The sequence below is a fragment of the Nannospalax galili genome, unplaced genomic scaffold, assembly GCF_000622305.1.
Source record: "Nannospalax galili isolate Female #2095 unplaced genomic scaffold, S.galili_v1.0 scaffold186, whole genome shotgun sequence".
NCBI classification, from domain to species: domain Eukaryota; kingdom Metazoa; phylum Chordata; class Mammalia; order Rodentia; family Spalacidae; genus Nannospalax; species Nannospalax galili.
In genome coordinates, this window is record NW_008358774.1 from 4,608,594 (window position 1) to 4,620,950 (window position 12,357).

The 12,357-nt window shown below is 39.8% G+C and overlaps 1 protein-coding gene across 4 annotated transcripts in view; it reads left to right on the forward strand.

Moving 5' to 3' along the window:
• Map3k5 (mitogen-activated protein kinase kinase kinase 5) overlaps positions 1 to 12,357 on the forward strand; it is a 260,949-nt gene that overhangs the window by 231,336 nt on the left and 17,256 nt on the right. For all 4 annotated transcript variants that reach the window (XM_008822054.3, XM_029558127.1, XM_029558128.1 and 1 more), the window contains 2 exons: positions 4,504 to 4,689; positions 7,113 to 7,218. In XM_008822054.3, the coding sequence (XP_008820276.1) occupies positions 4,504 to 4,689; positions 7,113 to 7,218 (292 nt within the window). The remainder of the gene's footprint in view (positions 1 to 4,503; positions 4,690 to 7,112; positions 7,219 to 12,357) is intronic.

The window sequence follows — 12,357 nt, forward strand, 5'->3', positions numbered from 1 at the left end:
CTTTCAGGGGAAGCCATCACGTAGTCCTAATGGAATGCTTTCTCAAGCAGTGAACCTGAGGCCCAGAAAGAAGGTGTCCTGGCATAAGGGGCAGCCAGGCCTCTGGGAGATAGGGTAGGTTCAAGGATGCTGGACATGACCACAGTGGTCATTCAGGAGCTGAGAGTAGGATGGGTTGAGATAAGAGGAGAAATCAAGGTTAGATGGAAAGAGAAGGTGGACATACTTGGAATCCATTCATTCATTCAACAAATACTGCACATATACTAAATACCAGCACTGGTCCATATTCTAGGGATACAACAAGAAATAAAAAAAAATCTTGTATCTCACCAAACTTGATATTCTAGTAGAAAAAGAAGAATAATTAAAAAGCAACTATACATTAGATGTATTGTAATCATAGCAAACATTTTCTCTGGCCATTATTCACCTGTATTCTCATGACATAGGACTTAAGTAGTATTGGTTCTGTTAGTATCCACCTTTTCCAGATGAGGAAACTGAGGCAGAGAGGATTTGTGTAGCTTCCAAGATCATGCAACCCTAACGGATGGAGTCGGGGTTTGACTGCAGAGCGACTGTTCCAGGCTGTGTGTTATGAACATCCCACTGCTCTGGCTTCCTGATATGGCAAATGGTGACAGGTTCTGAGAGAAACAAGCAGGGATGGGAAAACCAAGAAAGTGCCTAAATCGTATACATGTTCCCCCAAAATATTGTTTTCCAGTACAGAAAATTTCTGCTTGTTTGGGGATTTCCCTTGTCTCCTGATGGACTGTCACCCCAATTGCCCGGACCATACCTGTAGCCCCAGCTCCCAGCACAGAGACTGGCAAAAATAATTTACGTCTATGACTACTAAAGTTCTAATTCATTAATTTACTGATTGATTGATCAGATTTCATATAAAGATTAAACCCAGGACGCTGAATATTTTAAGCACATGTTCTCCAAGCTACAGTCCAGTCTGGAATTCTTACATTTTGAAGGTTTTAATCATTTTCAGTGGTCTAGTTCATCCTAGCTTTTAAAGTACACGTGAATGTTCCCTGTAAAAGGGAAAATGGAGAATTACCTTCTAGGCAACCCTCAGAAAACAGGCCTTGGGATACCGATATGAAACTCCTCAGAGTACCAGAAACTGCCAATCAGGGTCACAAGGCCAGTGCGAATGGTCAGAGGATAATGAGGGACTGCACTGTTCAGAACACTGAATTCCTTTGAGGGACATCAGTCATACCACATGGTGACTTGGTGACAGAACAGGTCCTTGCCTCGATTTACAGCTGTTGTTCCAGAACATGGAGGGGTGAGGAGGTAGGATACATGGTTAGGAGCTAGGGCTCAATTTGGACTTGTCTCTGTTGGAGTCCTCCTTCCATCATTTAGCGGCTGTGCGGTTTGGGTAACTTATTGACCTTCTCAGAACCTGAGCTTCTTCACTGTGAGAATGAAGAATCTGTCTTATATGGTTGCTAGGGTCATAGACAATTTGGGTCACAACAGGAAGTAGTGCACAAATGGAAATTTGTTATTATCAGCCAGGGTAATTCTTTAATTGTTGTTCTACAATCAGATGGAAATCATTTTCTCATAACTTTTAAAATAGTTCTAGATACATCTTTACATTTCAACATAACCTTAGAACAAAATGGAAAGATGGTTCTTGGTCAGGTCCTCAGTATATTAACCCATGAAAAGCTCTTACATTTTTTTTTTTTGGAATGCATGTGTTGCATGCACTGGAGTGTGCATCACATGCACATGAAAAGGTCAATGCAGAAAGTTATCTGCCTTTATTGCTGCCTTATTACCTTGAAATAGGATCACTCACTGAACCCGAAGTTTGTTGTTTTGGCTAGGCTGGCTGACCAGTGAGCTCTTAGGATCTACCTGTTTCTATAGGTACATATGGCCATGCCTAGCTTTTTACAGGAGTGCTAGGGGTTTGAACTCAGGTCCTCATGCTTAGAGAGCCATCTCCCCAGTCCAAAAAGCTCTTTTAATCTATACTACCTTTCAAAACTCCACAATTTCCAAGGTAATTTAAAGAATAAAGAATAAGGGACTGGGGAGATGACTCAGTGAGCAAGAGCACTTGCTGTGAAAACAAGAGGATCTGCGTTCAAATCCAAATCCCCAGAACTCACATAAAAGCAGAGTGTGATAGGGCATATCTGTAACCTCAGCATTGCAGGGCAGAAACTGAAGATCCTGGGTGCTTGCTGGTCAGCTAGCCTAGCAGAAACAATGAGCTTTAGCCTCAATGAGAGACCCTATCTCAAATAACAAGGTGGAGAGTCATAGAGGAAGACACCTGATGTCCTTCTCTGGCCTCCACATGTGTGGGTGCCTGAACAGACCTGCCCCCTACCCCAGGAGCAGAGAGGACTTTTGCAGAAGACTTGTGAAAGGCTCACTGTCAAATGCTGCCTTCACTCTGAACCCCGCTGAACATGCTCATAAATGAAGGCCCATGAATGAGTTAATGCAGAGGAACTGGAATTAGGACAGAAATAATGATTGCATAAATGGATGAAGTAGCCTGGACAGGAAACATTTCCCACAGTAGAGAGTGTTCCTTTGTAGGACAGTGACAAACACATCCAAAAACCAGAAGCAACATGTTTTTCTGTTGTTAAAACAAATCTAATGTCAAAAATAAATGTTTGCTTTCCAAGGCATTGACAAATCTACTACTGATTTTTCACTAAGATAAGCTTCCAGTATCTGGATAACTCACATTTTCTTTCCTGAGCAAATTTTCCTGGTGTTGTGCTGTTGCTTGTGAATCTTTACTCTGGGTGTCATTTAGTTTGTGGTAAGGAAAAAAAAAAGTTTATAATTGTTTCCAGTATGACTTTAAAATGTTTCCTTAATGACAGCCTGTAAGCCTTTCAATTTAGACTTTTCTCCTGAAAACATAAGCCTGGAACTAAGCTCCTAGATGAAAAATAATATGTAGAGAGGATGATGATGCATTTTTATTTTAATAGAAGTCTAATAATTGTAATTTTCACAGCCCAGTTGAGAAACTTCATTTTAATAATACAGTAAAAAAATGTAATGAGATAGAAATGAACTTAATAAAATTATATTGGTTTTTTAAAGTTAAAACAGGGTAAATGCCATTTTAAAAATGTTATTTACAATTTTAAAAGTTTTTGATTTATTTTTATTTTATCTATATAAGTGTTTGCCTACATGTATATGTCCATGCATGCAATGTCCACAGAAGCCAGAAGAGGATGTCAGATTCCTTAGGACTGGAGTTATAGACAATTGTTAGCCACCATGTGGGTGCTGGGAACCAAACCCAGATCCTCTGCAAGAACAGCCAGTGCTCTTAACTGCTGAGCCATTTCTCCAGTTCCTATTTATTTTTATTGTATGTATATGAGTATCTTGTCTGCATGTATGAAAGTGCACCACAGAAGCCAGAAGGCATCAAATCTCCTAGAACTGGAGTTAGTGATAATTGTTAGCCATCATGTGGGTGCTAGGAACCAAACCTGAGTCTTCTGCAAGAGTAGCCAGTGCTTTTAAGTGCTGAGTCATGTCTCCAGCCCCAAATTATGTTTTATGTACCTTGCTCAAAGTACAAAAATAAAATTCAGTTTGAGAAAGATTTGTTTAAATACGTAAAGTAGTCCCTGGTCCATTCTTATACATGATTAACTAGTTGTTGGGTAAAGAAGGGTAGGATCTCAGTTTGAGAAAGATTTGTTTAAATACGTAAAGTAGTCCCTGGTCCATTCTTATACATGATTAACTAGTTGTTGGGTAAAGAAGGGTAGGATCTGAGATTGGCCCTCTTTCTCTTTGATTGCAAGGAACTGACTCACTCTAAGGGCAGTGGAAGTACCAGGGACACATTGTGATGCACACAACAGTGAAAGACATAGCCTCTTGGTGTCTAGCCAAGTCTCAGAGACAAATCTCAAGTGTGTGAGTCCAAGAGACTTGAAGTTGCAGAAGTTCACATCTGTTCCCTGGCTCTACTGCTACTGGCCCTCCTGATGTGTTTCTCTTCTGTCTACTGCTCTTCTCCCAGCCTATTCATTCCCAAATCCATTGCTTTTACTTCCTTCCTTGTAATTGGATGCATTCCTGACCCTATTTTATAACCTCCATCTGAGCAGACTTTGAGATTAAGATTCTATGGCTCCTTGCCTGGATCTTAACTCTAATGCCCAATTAAAATTTCTGAGCACAAGACTCTCACTGCCTCAACTTATCCATGTTTGAGCAAAACTTTGTGTATCTGACTATGTCACGGCTACTGACAAGTGTGTGGGTTAGCCAGCCCTTTCTGCAGAAGCTGGTTATTTCTGGAAATGGTGATGGATGCTAAAAGGAGCTACGGAGTTCAAAGTCTTTTTCCTTAGCAGAAGGTCCTTTGGAGCCCAGTTCATCTCAGAAAGGGCTATGGGAATGGAATGCCCATGACTGATGTGCGCAGTACAGAGTGACTGAGGCCTTGTGGGGCTTTATTTGCAGGGTGCTGAAGAGCCCAAACTGAAATGGGAGCACATCACAACCCTTATTGCGAGCCTCAGAGAGTTTGTGAGGTCTACTGACCGAAAAATCATAGCCACCACACTGTCAAAGCTCAAGCTAGAGCTGGACTTCGACAGCCACGGCATCAGCCAAGTGCAGGTGGTCCTCTTTGGCTTCCAAGACGCAGTAAGTACAACATCTTGCCAGTGCTTTCCCACAAACTCTGCTGAAAATCAGTCATAAAAATAAGATGCGACTTAAGTTCTGTTCTCTTTTATTCCTTCAATAAGCTCTATTCTCTGGATGGTAAATGAGGTATTCATCAAGTTGTGTGCCTCTAGGTATCAAGTATGTTTGTGTCATTGAATCCTCCAAGATACGAGACCCACAAAACTGAATCCGCATGGAAGATAGCAAAACTTACAAACAACTCCCGTTGTCAAAGTTTCTTAAGAAATCATATGGTGGTTTGCTGTTTGTTTTGGTGAACTTAGTAGCCTAGCACATTAGTCCTGAACTTTGTAATGCCGTTCAAGAAATGCCATCTAGTGGCCATTGAGAAAAATGCCTAGTACAGGTTGGAATGCTCACTGCTGAATACCAGTGATTAATTTTTTCCCACTGTTTTTCTCTGGTTTCCATATAGAACATTCTTAACATATTTATTTCATATGTATCTACTATTTTCTCTCTAGAAATATAATTCAGAGTACAGACCATCATTGATGGAAAATTAATCCATATGATCTAATGAGAGATTACTGACAGTTCTCTCTAAAATTTAGTTGCTGTGCAACACAAACTAGAAGCCAATCTTCTGCAAGTCTGTTATTCTTAGGTAAAGCTTTTCTGTAGACTTTGTGCCCCAAATACCTTAAGCCACTCTTAGAGACTCTTAAAGGTGTAGGAAACATAAGGTGTCCTGATGGTGCCCGTGATGTGACTGTGGGATCACTTTGTATGCTATTATTTACATTTCAAAAACTAATGTTATTGCTTCTACATAGGAGGTGACTTGACAGTTGTATCTGAAGCATCAAATGATCCCAAATTCAAAACCAAGTTTTCATCCTTCAGTAGACACTAGTGTTCTGTGACATTGTGTAAGCCACTTAGTCTTTGTGCTAAATGATAAGCAGGGACAAGAACCCTGACTGAACTGGGGTCAGAGAACATGAAAGCAAATAGCAAAACCTATCACTAATAGTAAATGTTAAAGGTATGCTTATGCCACAATGAGGGAAACCTAGGGGTCTGCAGATAGAGTGAAATAATTTAGCTAATTTGCATTTGCCCATACATTGACTTCTAGGCGAGAAGTTGGAAAGCCAATTGGCTGTAGAATTTAGAGTGAGAGCTATTTAGCTGTAATCCTGGGCTTGGGCCCAGGTCTAACACAAACATGCAACTCACCCCTGCTCTGCTTGCTCACTGTCCAGTGTGGGAATGGACCTTGGACAGCATTCTGTGTTACAAGGAACTTTAAGGAACAGGTCATAGTTCTGCCACTGTTTGTGACTCCTGGGAGAAATATTCTGTTTTTCTAACTGATATACCTGTGAGCCACATAAGCACAATACATTTACACATAAGCATAAATACATTTAAGAAATGAAGGTACCAGGACAATTCACACTCATGCTGTGAATTTCTTAAATGTAGGTACCAGGACAAACATAGTCTGAAAGAACTTCCTGGAACCAGAGGTCCTAGAGATGATTCATTTCCTTGGGAGTAACTACTCTGAGGAAGTCCTTATACTGACTCCCCTCTAGACTGGGTGATTTTGATGAGAATGGACCAAGGGTGAGACTGAGCCATTGGTATGACAGCTCTTGCCATGGGTTTGCAACTCAGTCACCATTTCCCAGTTTCCATACCCTTGCTGGGGAAATTCAGTTTATCTTTACTGAAAACCTCTTGAACTCTCCCTACTTTTATGCCTTCCACCAGCCATCCCACAGACTCAAAGTCTGAATACCAGGAAGGTATTCTCACTTCACTAGAGGGCTTCCCACTTAAATAACATTTAAGTTATTTGCCTAAATGGAACTGGATCAATTTTAATCAATGGATTTTTGTTTTTATTTTTTTTCCCCTTTGTTTTCTTTGAATCAGAGTTGTACCCAAGCTGGCCTCAAATTCAGGATCCTCTGTCTCAGCCTCTTAGCACGGGGATTATAGGTGTGTGCTATCACATCTAGCTTTCAGCTTTAATTTGCAGTGGCAATGTTTGTTTCCTAGTGACAGGAAGAAATTATTTGTAATTTAAGGTAAAGGAGGTGTTTAGTTACTTTTATAGATGGAAGCTCATCCAGGTGCTTGAATCAGCCAGATTACTTACAGTTAAAAATTAAAATAGACTAGGGCTAGAGAAATGTCTCCAAGGGTAATGCCACTTGCCCCAAGTCTGACGACCTGAGTTCAATACCTGGAACCCGCATGGTAAAGAGAGAACTGACTTATACGAGTTGTCCTCTGATCACCATATGCGTGCATGCTGCAGCACAACACCCCCCCCCCGGGGGGCGGGGAAGAGGAGGAGGAGAAGGAGATAATAAATGTAAATAAAAAATTAAAGTAGACTAAATGTCACTCTGTTTTTCCAGGTCAATAAAGTTCTTCGGAATCATAACATCAAGCCGCACTGGATGTTTGCCTTAGACAGTATCATCCGAAAAGCCGTACAAACAGCTATTACCATTCTGGTTCCAGGTCAGAACTGTTTAATTACTGTGTAAATAATTAGTGCTTGTATATGTTAGATTGCTGTTCCTCTGTCATTTCATTTCTGACATTTCCTTAATACTTTTATGAGCATGGTTGCATTTTTAAAAATCATGTCAAAGCTACCAAATAACATTTATTGAGTGCATCTAGTCTGCACAGCAGGACATCAAACAGAATGTTCACTGTAATGACAATCTGCTTAAGCAGCACATTGGGCATAAAGAAAAACTGGAAATTTATAAGGTACCCTAAATAAATATGCATTTCAGTATATAGATATGTGTGCTCCAAAACAGGTGTCTTTGTCATTTTTTAAAAACCAGTGATCCCTAGGTCTGCTAATACATTCAGCAAATATTATAGCTTTCAGAGTCTATCTCAGACCAAATGGCGATAATCTGCTGGCGTTTAAGGCCCAAGTATTGAATTTTTTTTTAAATCATATTTTTTTTATTCTTATTCTTTTATGAAGTTAGTTAAAAATTAATGAACAAGAAATTAAAGAGACTGCACTGCAATTAAGTTAGAATATTCTAACTGGAAAACAATTACTGTGAAACTATTTACATTCTCATAGAATTATAAACATTTCTCAAGGAATACTTTACAGCACAACTTTTTTTTTTTCATACAGAAGAATTCATTCCAAAGCAATTGTATTGAATTTTTAAAAATAAAAAAAAATGTCTGTTCTGCTGGGCGTGGTGGCACACTTGGGTGACGATCCCAATACTCGGGAGGCAGAGGCAGTCAGATCTCTGCGAGTTAAAGGCCACCCTGGTCTACATAGTGAGTTTCAGGACAGCTGGGGCTACAAAGAGACCCTGTCTCAAAAAGCCAAAAAAATTGTTCTGTTCTTTAAGAGTAGTTTAAGGTTAATCACAAAATTGAGAGGAAAGTGCAGTTTCCCGTGTATTTCTGTCCCTACACATGCATAGTATCTCCTAATGTCAGCATCCATACCCGACAGGCAAATTTATTATAGTCGATGAACCTGTATTAGCACATTGTAGTCACCCAGAGTCCAGAGTTCACAAAGGAACACCCTTGGTATTGTACAGTCTATGGATTTGTATAAATATATAATGATGCACATCTACCATTAGAGTGTAATACAGAATATTCTCATGGCTTTGAAAAGTCCTCTGTGCTCTAACCTAGGTATCCAATTTCAGTAGAGCTCCTAGGTCATTTTGATGCATGATGGAGTTTGGAAATCACTGGCCTAAACATATCCCTAGCTATACTGGCAGAAAGATACAAAACAATAGTGCTGAGGAAACAAGGTGTATGCGGTCAGTGAGGAATGTCTTCAAACTCTAAGGTCAAACCTCCAGAGTGTTTTGGTCATCTATTCAGTAGTAAGAAATTTTAAGCTGTGCTCTTCTGACCTGTGGATATATGGTGGAGGTGTCACTGGATAGGTAGGTAGATAGATTTTTATATATGAATTAGGAACATACACTACTGTCAAGCTTTATACCTGAATTGTAAAGGTAGAAAACAGAAACTTAAAAGGATCAATATGAAATATTTTAGAATTCAGATTATTTACAAATGTTTACATCAATGTCAATCCTTCTTTTCCACTCAGAGTATGTTGTTTGGCTTTTTTTTTTGTTTGCAGCTATTTTATTTACAAGTATACATTTAACACAATGGAATAAACACTGATAACTGAAGCCTAGTTAATAGCAGTGTAACAATATGTATCAATTTGATGATTACATTATTTTAAACAAACTACACTGAAAAATTAATGCCTATAAAATTCTTGGTCATAATATTAAGAAATACAATACATAAATTGAAAATATGATTGTTTAAAATTTGAAAATAGAAGTGAATTCATTTGGACAGAGTCAGACGTTAACATAATCTGAAAGGGGAGGAGCTCCTACCCAAATGACATCTTTCAGGTTAACAGAAGAAAAAAGTAGCATAGTTTGTCTTCAAGGATGATGGGCAGTTTGCTTCTTCAGGGAAAATATATTCCCAGTGTCCTCAGGTTCTGTGGCAGAATCATCACATCACCAAACAAGAAGGCTTTCCTTGTGAAGCTGCCCCATCAATCTTTTCTGCTTCCAAAATTATCCTCTTAAAAACATCACCAGCAGTCTGATTTTCTTTAGCAGAAGAAGGATCTAAAAGAGCTGCATTCTAAGATTCTGCCAAAGCTTTCCCTTCTTCATAACTGATCACCCTTTCCATATGCAGGTCTTTCTTGTTTCCAACCAGCATAATAGGTATTTGCACTTCCCCACCATATCCAATAATTTGCTATAGATGACTTTAATCACTTCAAAACTTTGGGGGGGGTGAGGGGGGAGGAAAGGGTTTACCATCATTAGTACCCATATTTTCTAGGTCTGTTTACTGAGAGGACGTAGCTTGTAGTTTCTAAACTTCTATAGAAATGGTTGCTGTCTGGCCTGAGGCAGGAGAAATACAAAATGAGCTTGGGACATCTTGTGGTGACAGGAAGTAAGGAAGTACCTGAAGATGATGGGGGCTATTGAAAGGACACTGTTGTCGACGTGAAGGAATTACCAGTAATCCATGATAGAACAATCTGAGCAACAAAATGAAATAAGTTTAAAGATGATTGAGGGCTGGAGCGGTAGCTCAGCCGTTAAGAGTACTGACTGCTCTTGCAGAGGACTGGGATTCGGTTTCCATCACCCATATGGCTGTTAACAACTGTCTATAACTCCAGTTCCAGGGGATCCATTGCCCTCTTCCAGTATCTGTGGGCATTGCATGACATGGGCACACTTACATACATGCAGGCAAAACAATCACATAAAATAAAAATAAATAATTAAATTTAAAAATTTTTAATTAGCCGGGCATGGTGGCCTGTGCCTTTAATCCCAGCACTTGGGAGGCAGAGACAGGAAGATCTCTGTGAGATCAAGGCCAGCCTGGTTTCCATAGTGAGTTCTAGACTACACATGGCACACATACACTTAGAGACACATACACACACATACACACATAAATATGACATATATGTATATATATTGAATTATAAATCTGTATTAGTAATTTTTCTATCATTATAGCAAATTCCTGAGATAATCAGTTTATTTTGGCCATGATTGGTTGATCCCATGGTGACATTCTGGTGAGAACACTTAGCAGAGCAAAGCATCTTAGCTCACAGCCAGAAAGCAAAAGAGGTGAAAAGGATGAGACTGGGGTTCCACAGTCTACTGTGAGTCCCTAATGGTTCTTCCTCCTCCCAGAGGTGCCACGCTGAGATAAGAGGCTTAGCCACATGGACCCCTTGGGGACACTTCAGACCTAAACTGTAGCAAGCTCAACAAATAAGCGAAATACCATGAATCTGAGTTGATATAAATAATTGAATAAAAACTACACAGAAAAGAGGGTCAGCCCTTTACTGTAATAGAATTCCATTTGACAAATGTAGAAAGAATGAAGGAAATGGAAAAAATCATTACGAGGCAAACACCACAGTAGTAATTACTGCAGGCAAGGACTATCAATGACTGCTAAAATTAATAGGCAGAACAGTGATGAGATACAGAACAGTGGTCAGTTTCTAGGTCTCTTGCTGATATTTACTACCAAGGGAAACAGTAACTTTATGGGTGAGGGCCCTGGATTTCCCCCAACCAAATGTACATCACTAGTACTAATTAAAAGCCACTGCATCACGCACCTCCTGATAATGATGCCTTGAAGGGGAACAGCATCACATCTGTAATATTCTTGCCAAGAAATGCATAGTCTTAACTTCATCATGACAAGGTACAGGTAAAGCTAAAATGAAGGATATTGTGCAAAGTATCTGAGCACTTCTCAAAAGTGTGAAAGGCTTGGGAGGCTGAGGCAATAGGATCATGAGTTCAGTGCCAACCTGGGCTACCGAGTGAAACCCTGTCTCAAAAGACAAAAACTGAAGAAGTGTGAAGGTCTTGAAAATTGGTAAGATTGGAAGCGACCAAGAAAAGATGCCAACTAACTGCAATAAGAGAACTTCAATCAGAAAAAAGACAGATTAAAATAGAAAAATGAATGAAAATTTCAGGGTATGATATTGTACAAGTCTGTGATCCTAGCACTTAGGAAGCTGAGGCAGGGTGATCAAGAACATGAAGCCAGCCTGAGCTACATAGTAAGATCTTGTCTAAAAAAGAGAGAGAAAGAGAGAAAGTACATTAGTTACTTTTAGTCTGTTGCTGTGATAAAACACCATGACCAAGACAAAACAACTGATAAAAGAGTGCATTTGACTTATGGTTCCAGAGGGATAAGAGTACATCATAGCTGGGAGGCAGAGGTGGCCAAAGCAGAAAGCTGAGTGCTCACATCTTCAAGCACTCACAGGAAGCAAAGGGAGAAAAGCTGGAACGGGGACAAAGCTATGAACTCTCAAAGCCTGCCTCAGTGATGTGCTTCCTCCAGCAAAGTCACACCACCTAAAGGTTCCACAACTCTTCCTAAACAGCGCTACCAATTGACCAGGTGTTTAACTGTTTGGAACCTATGGGATATTCTCATTCAACCCATCAAAGAAGGGAGAGAGAGAGAGAGAGAGGGAGAATCTCAAGTAATGTAGATTTGTTAATGGCATCAGTGTTAGTTTCCTGGTTTGAATAGTAATTCCAAAGGCATAGAAGACATTAAGATTACGGTAAGCTGCCGAAGGGCATAAAGAACTCTCTGTAATATTATATAACTTTTCTGTTATTCTAAAATTATTTCAAAATAAAAGGTTTTTAAAAAACTGTTCAATCTTCTATTCCAAAAAGATCACAGAGAACAGAGAGTGCAGTGGGAGTCCCTTAGGAATTCTTTTCTTAGACTATTTTCTCACTTGTCACAAGAATGAGCTTTAAGATTATCGTCAACATTAAGTGTCTCTTGCTACTTCTCAAGTGCAGTGTGACTGCGGGTGACCACACAGAGACATACTGAGCATAGAAACCAGGGTGGCCCTGTGCCCCTGTTCAGCATGGAAGAAGCTAGAGTGGTCAGCATCCCTATTCCCTATTGGCAATTTGGGTAACCCCTTCAGAGGATGGTGTGATAAGAATAGGAGGTAGGAATTGGCTAGGCAGTTAGGATAAAAAGACCCCAAAGAAAAGTAGCCAG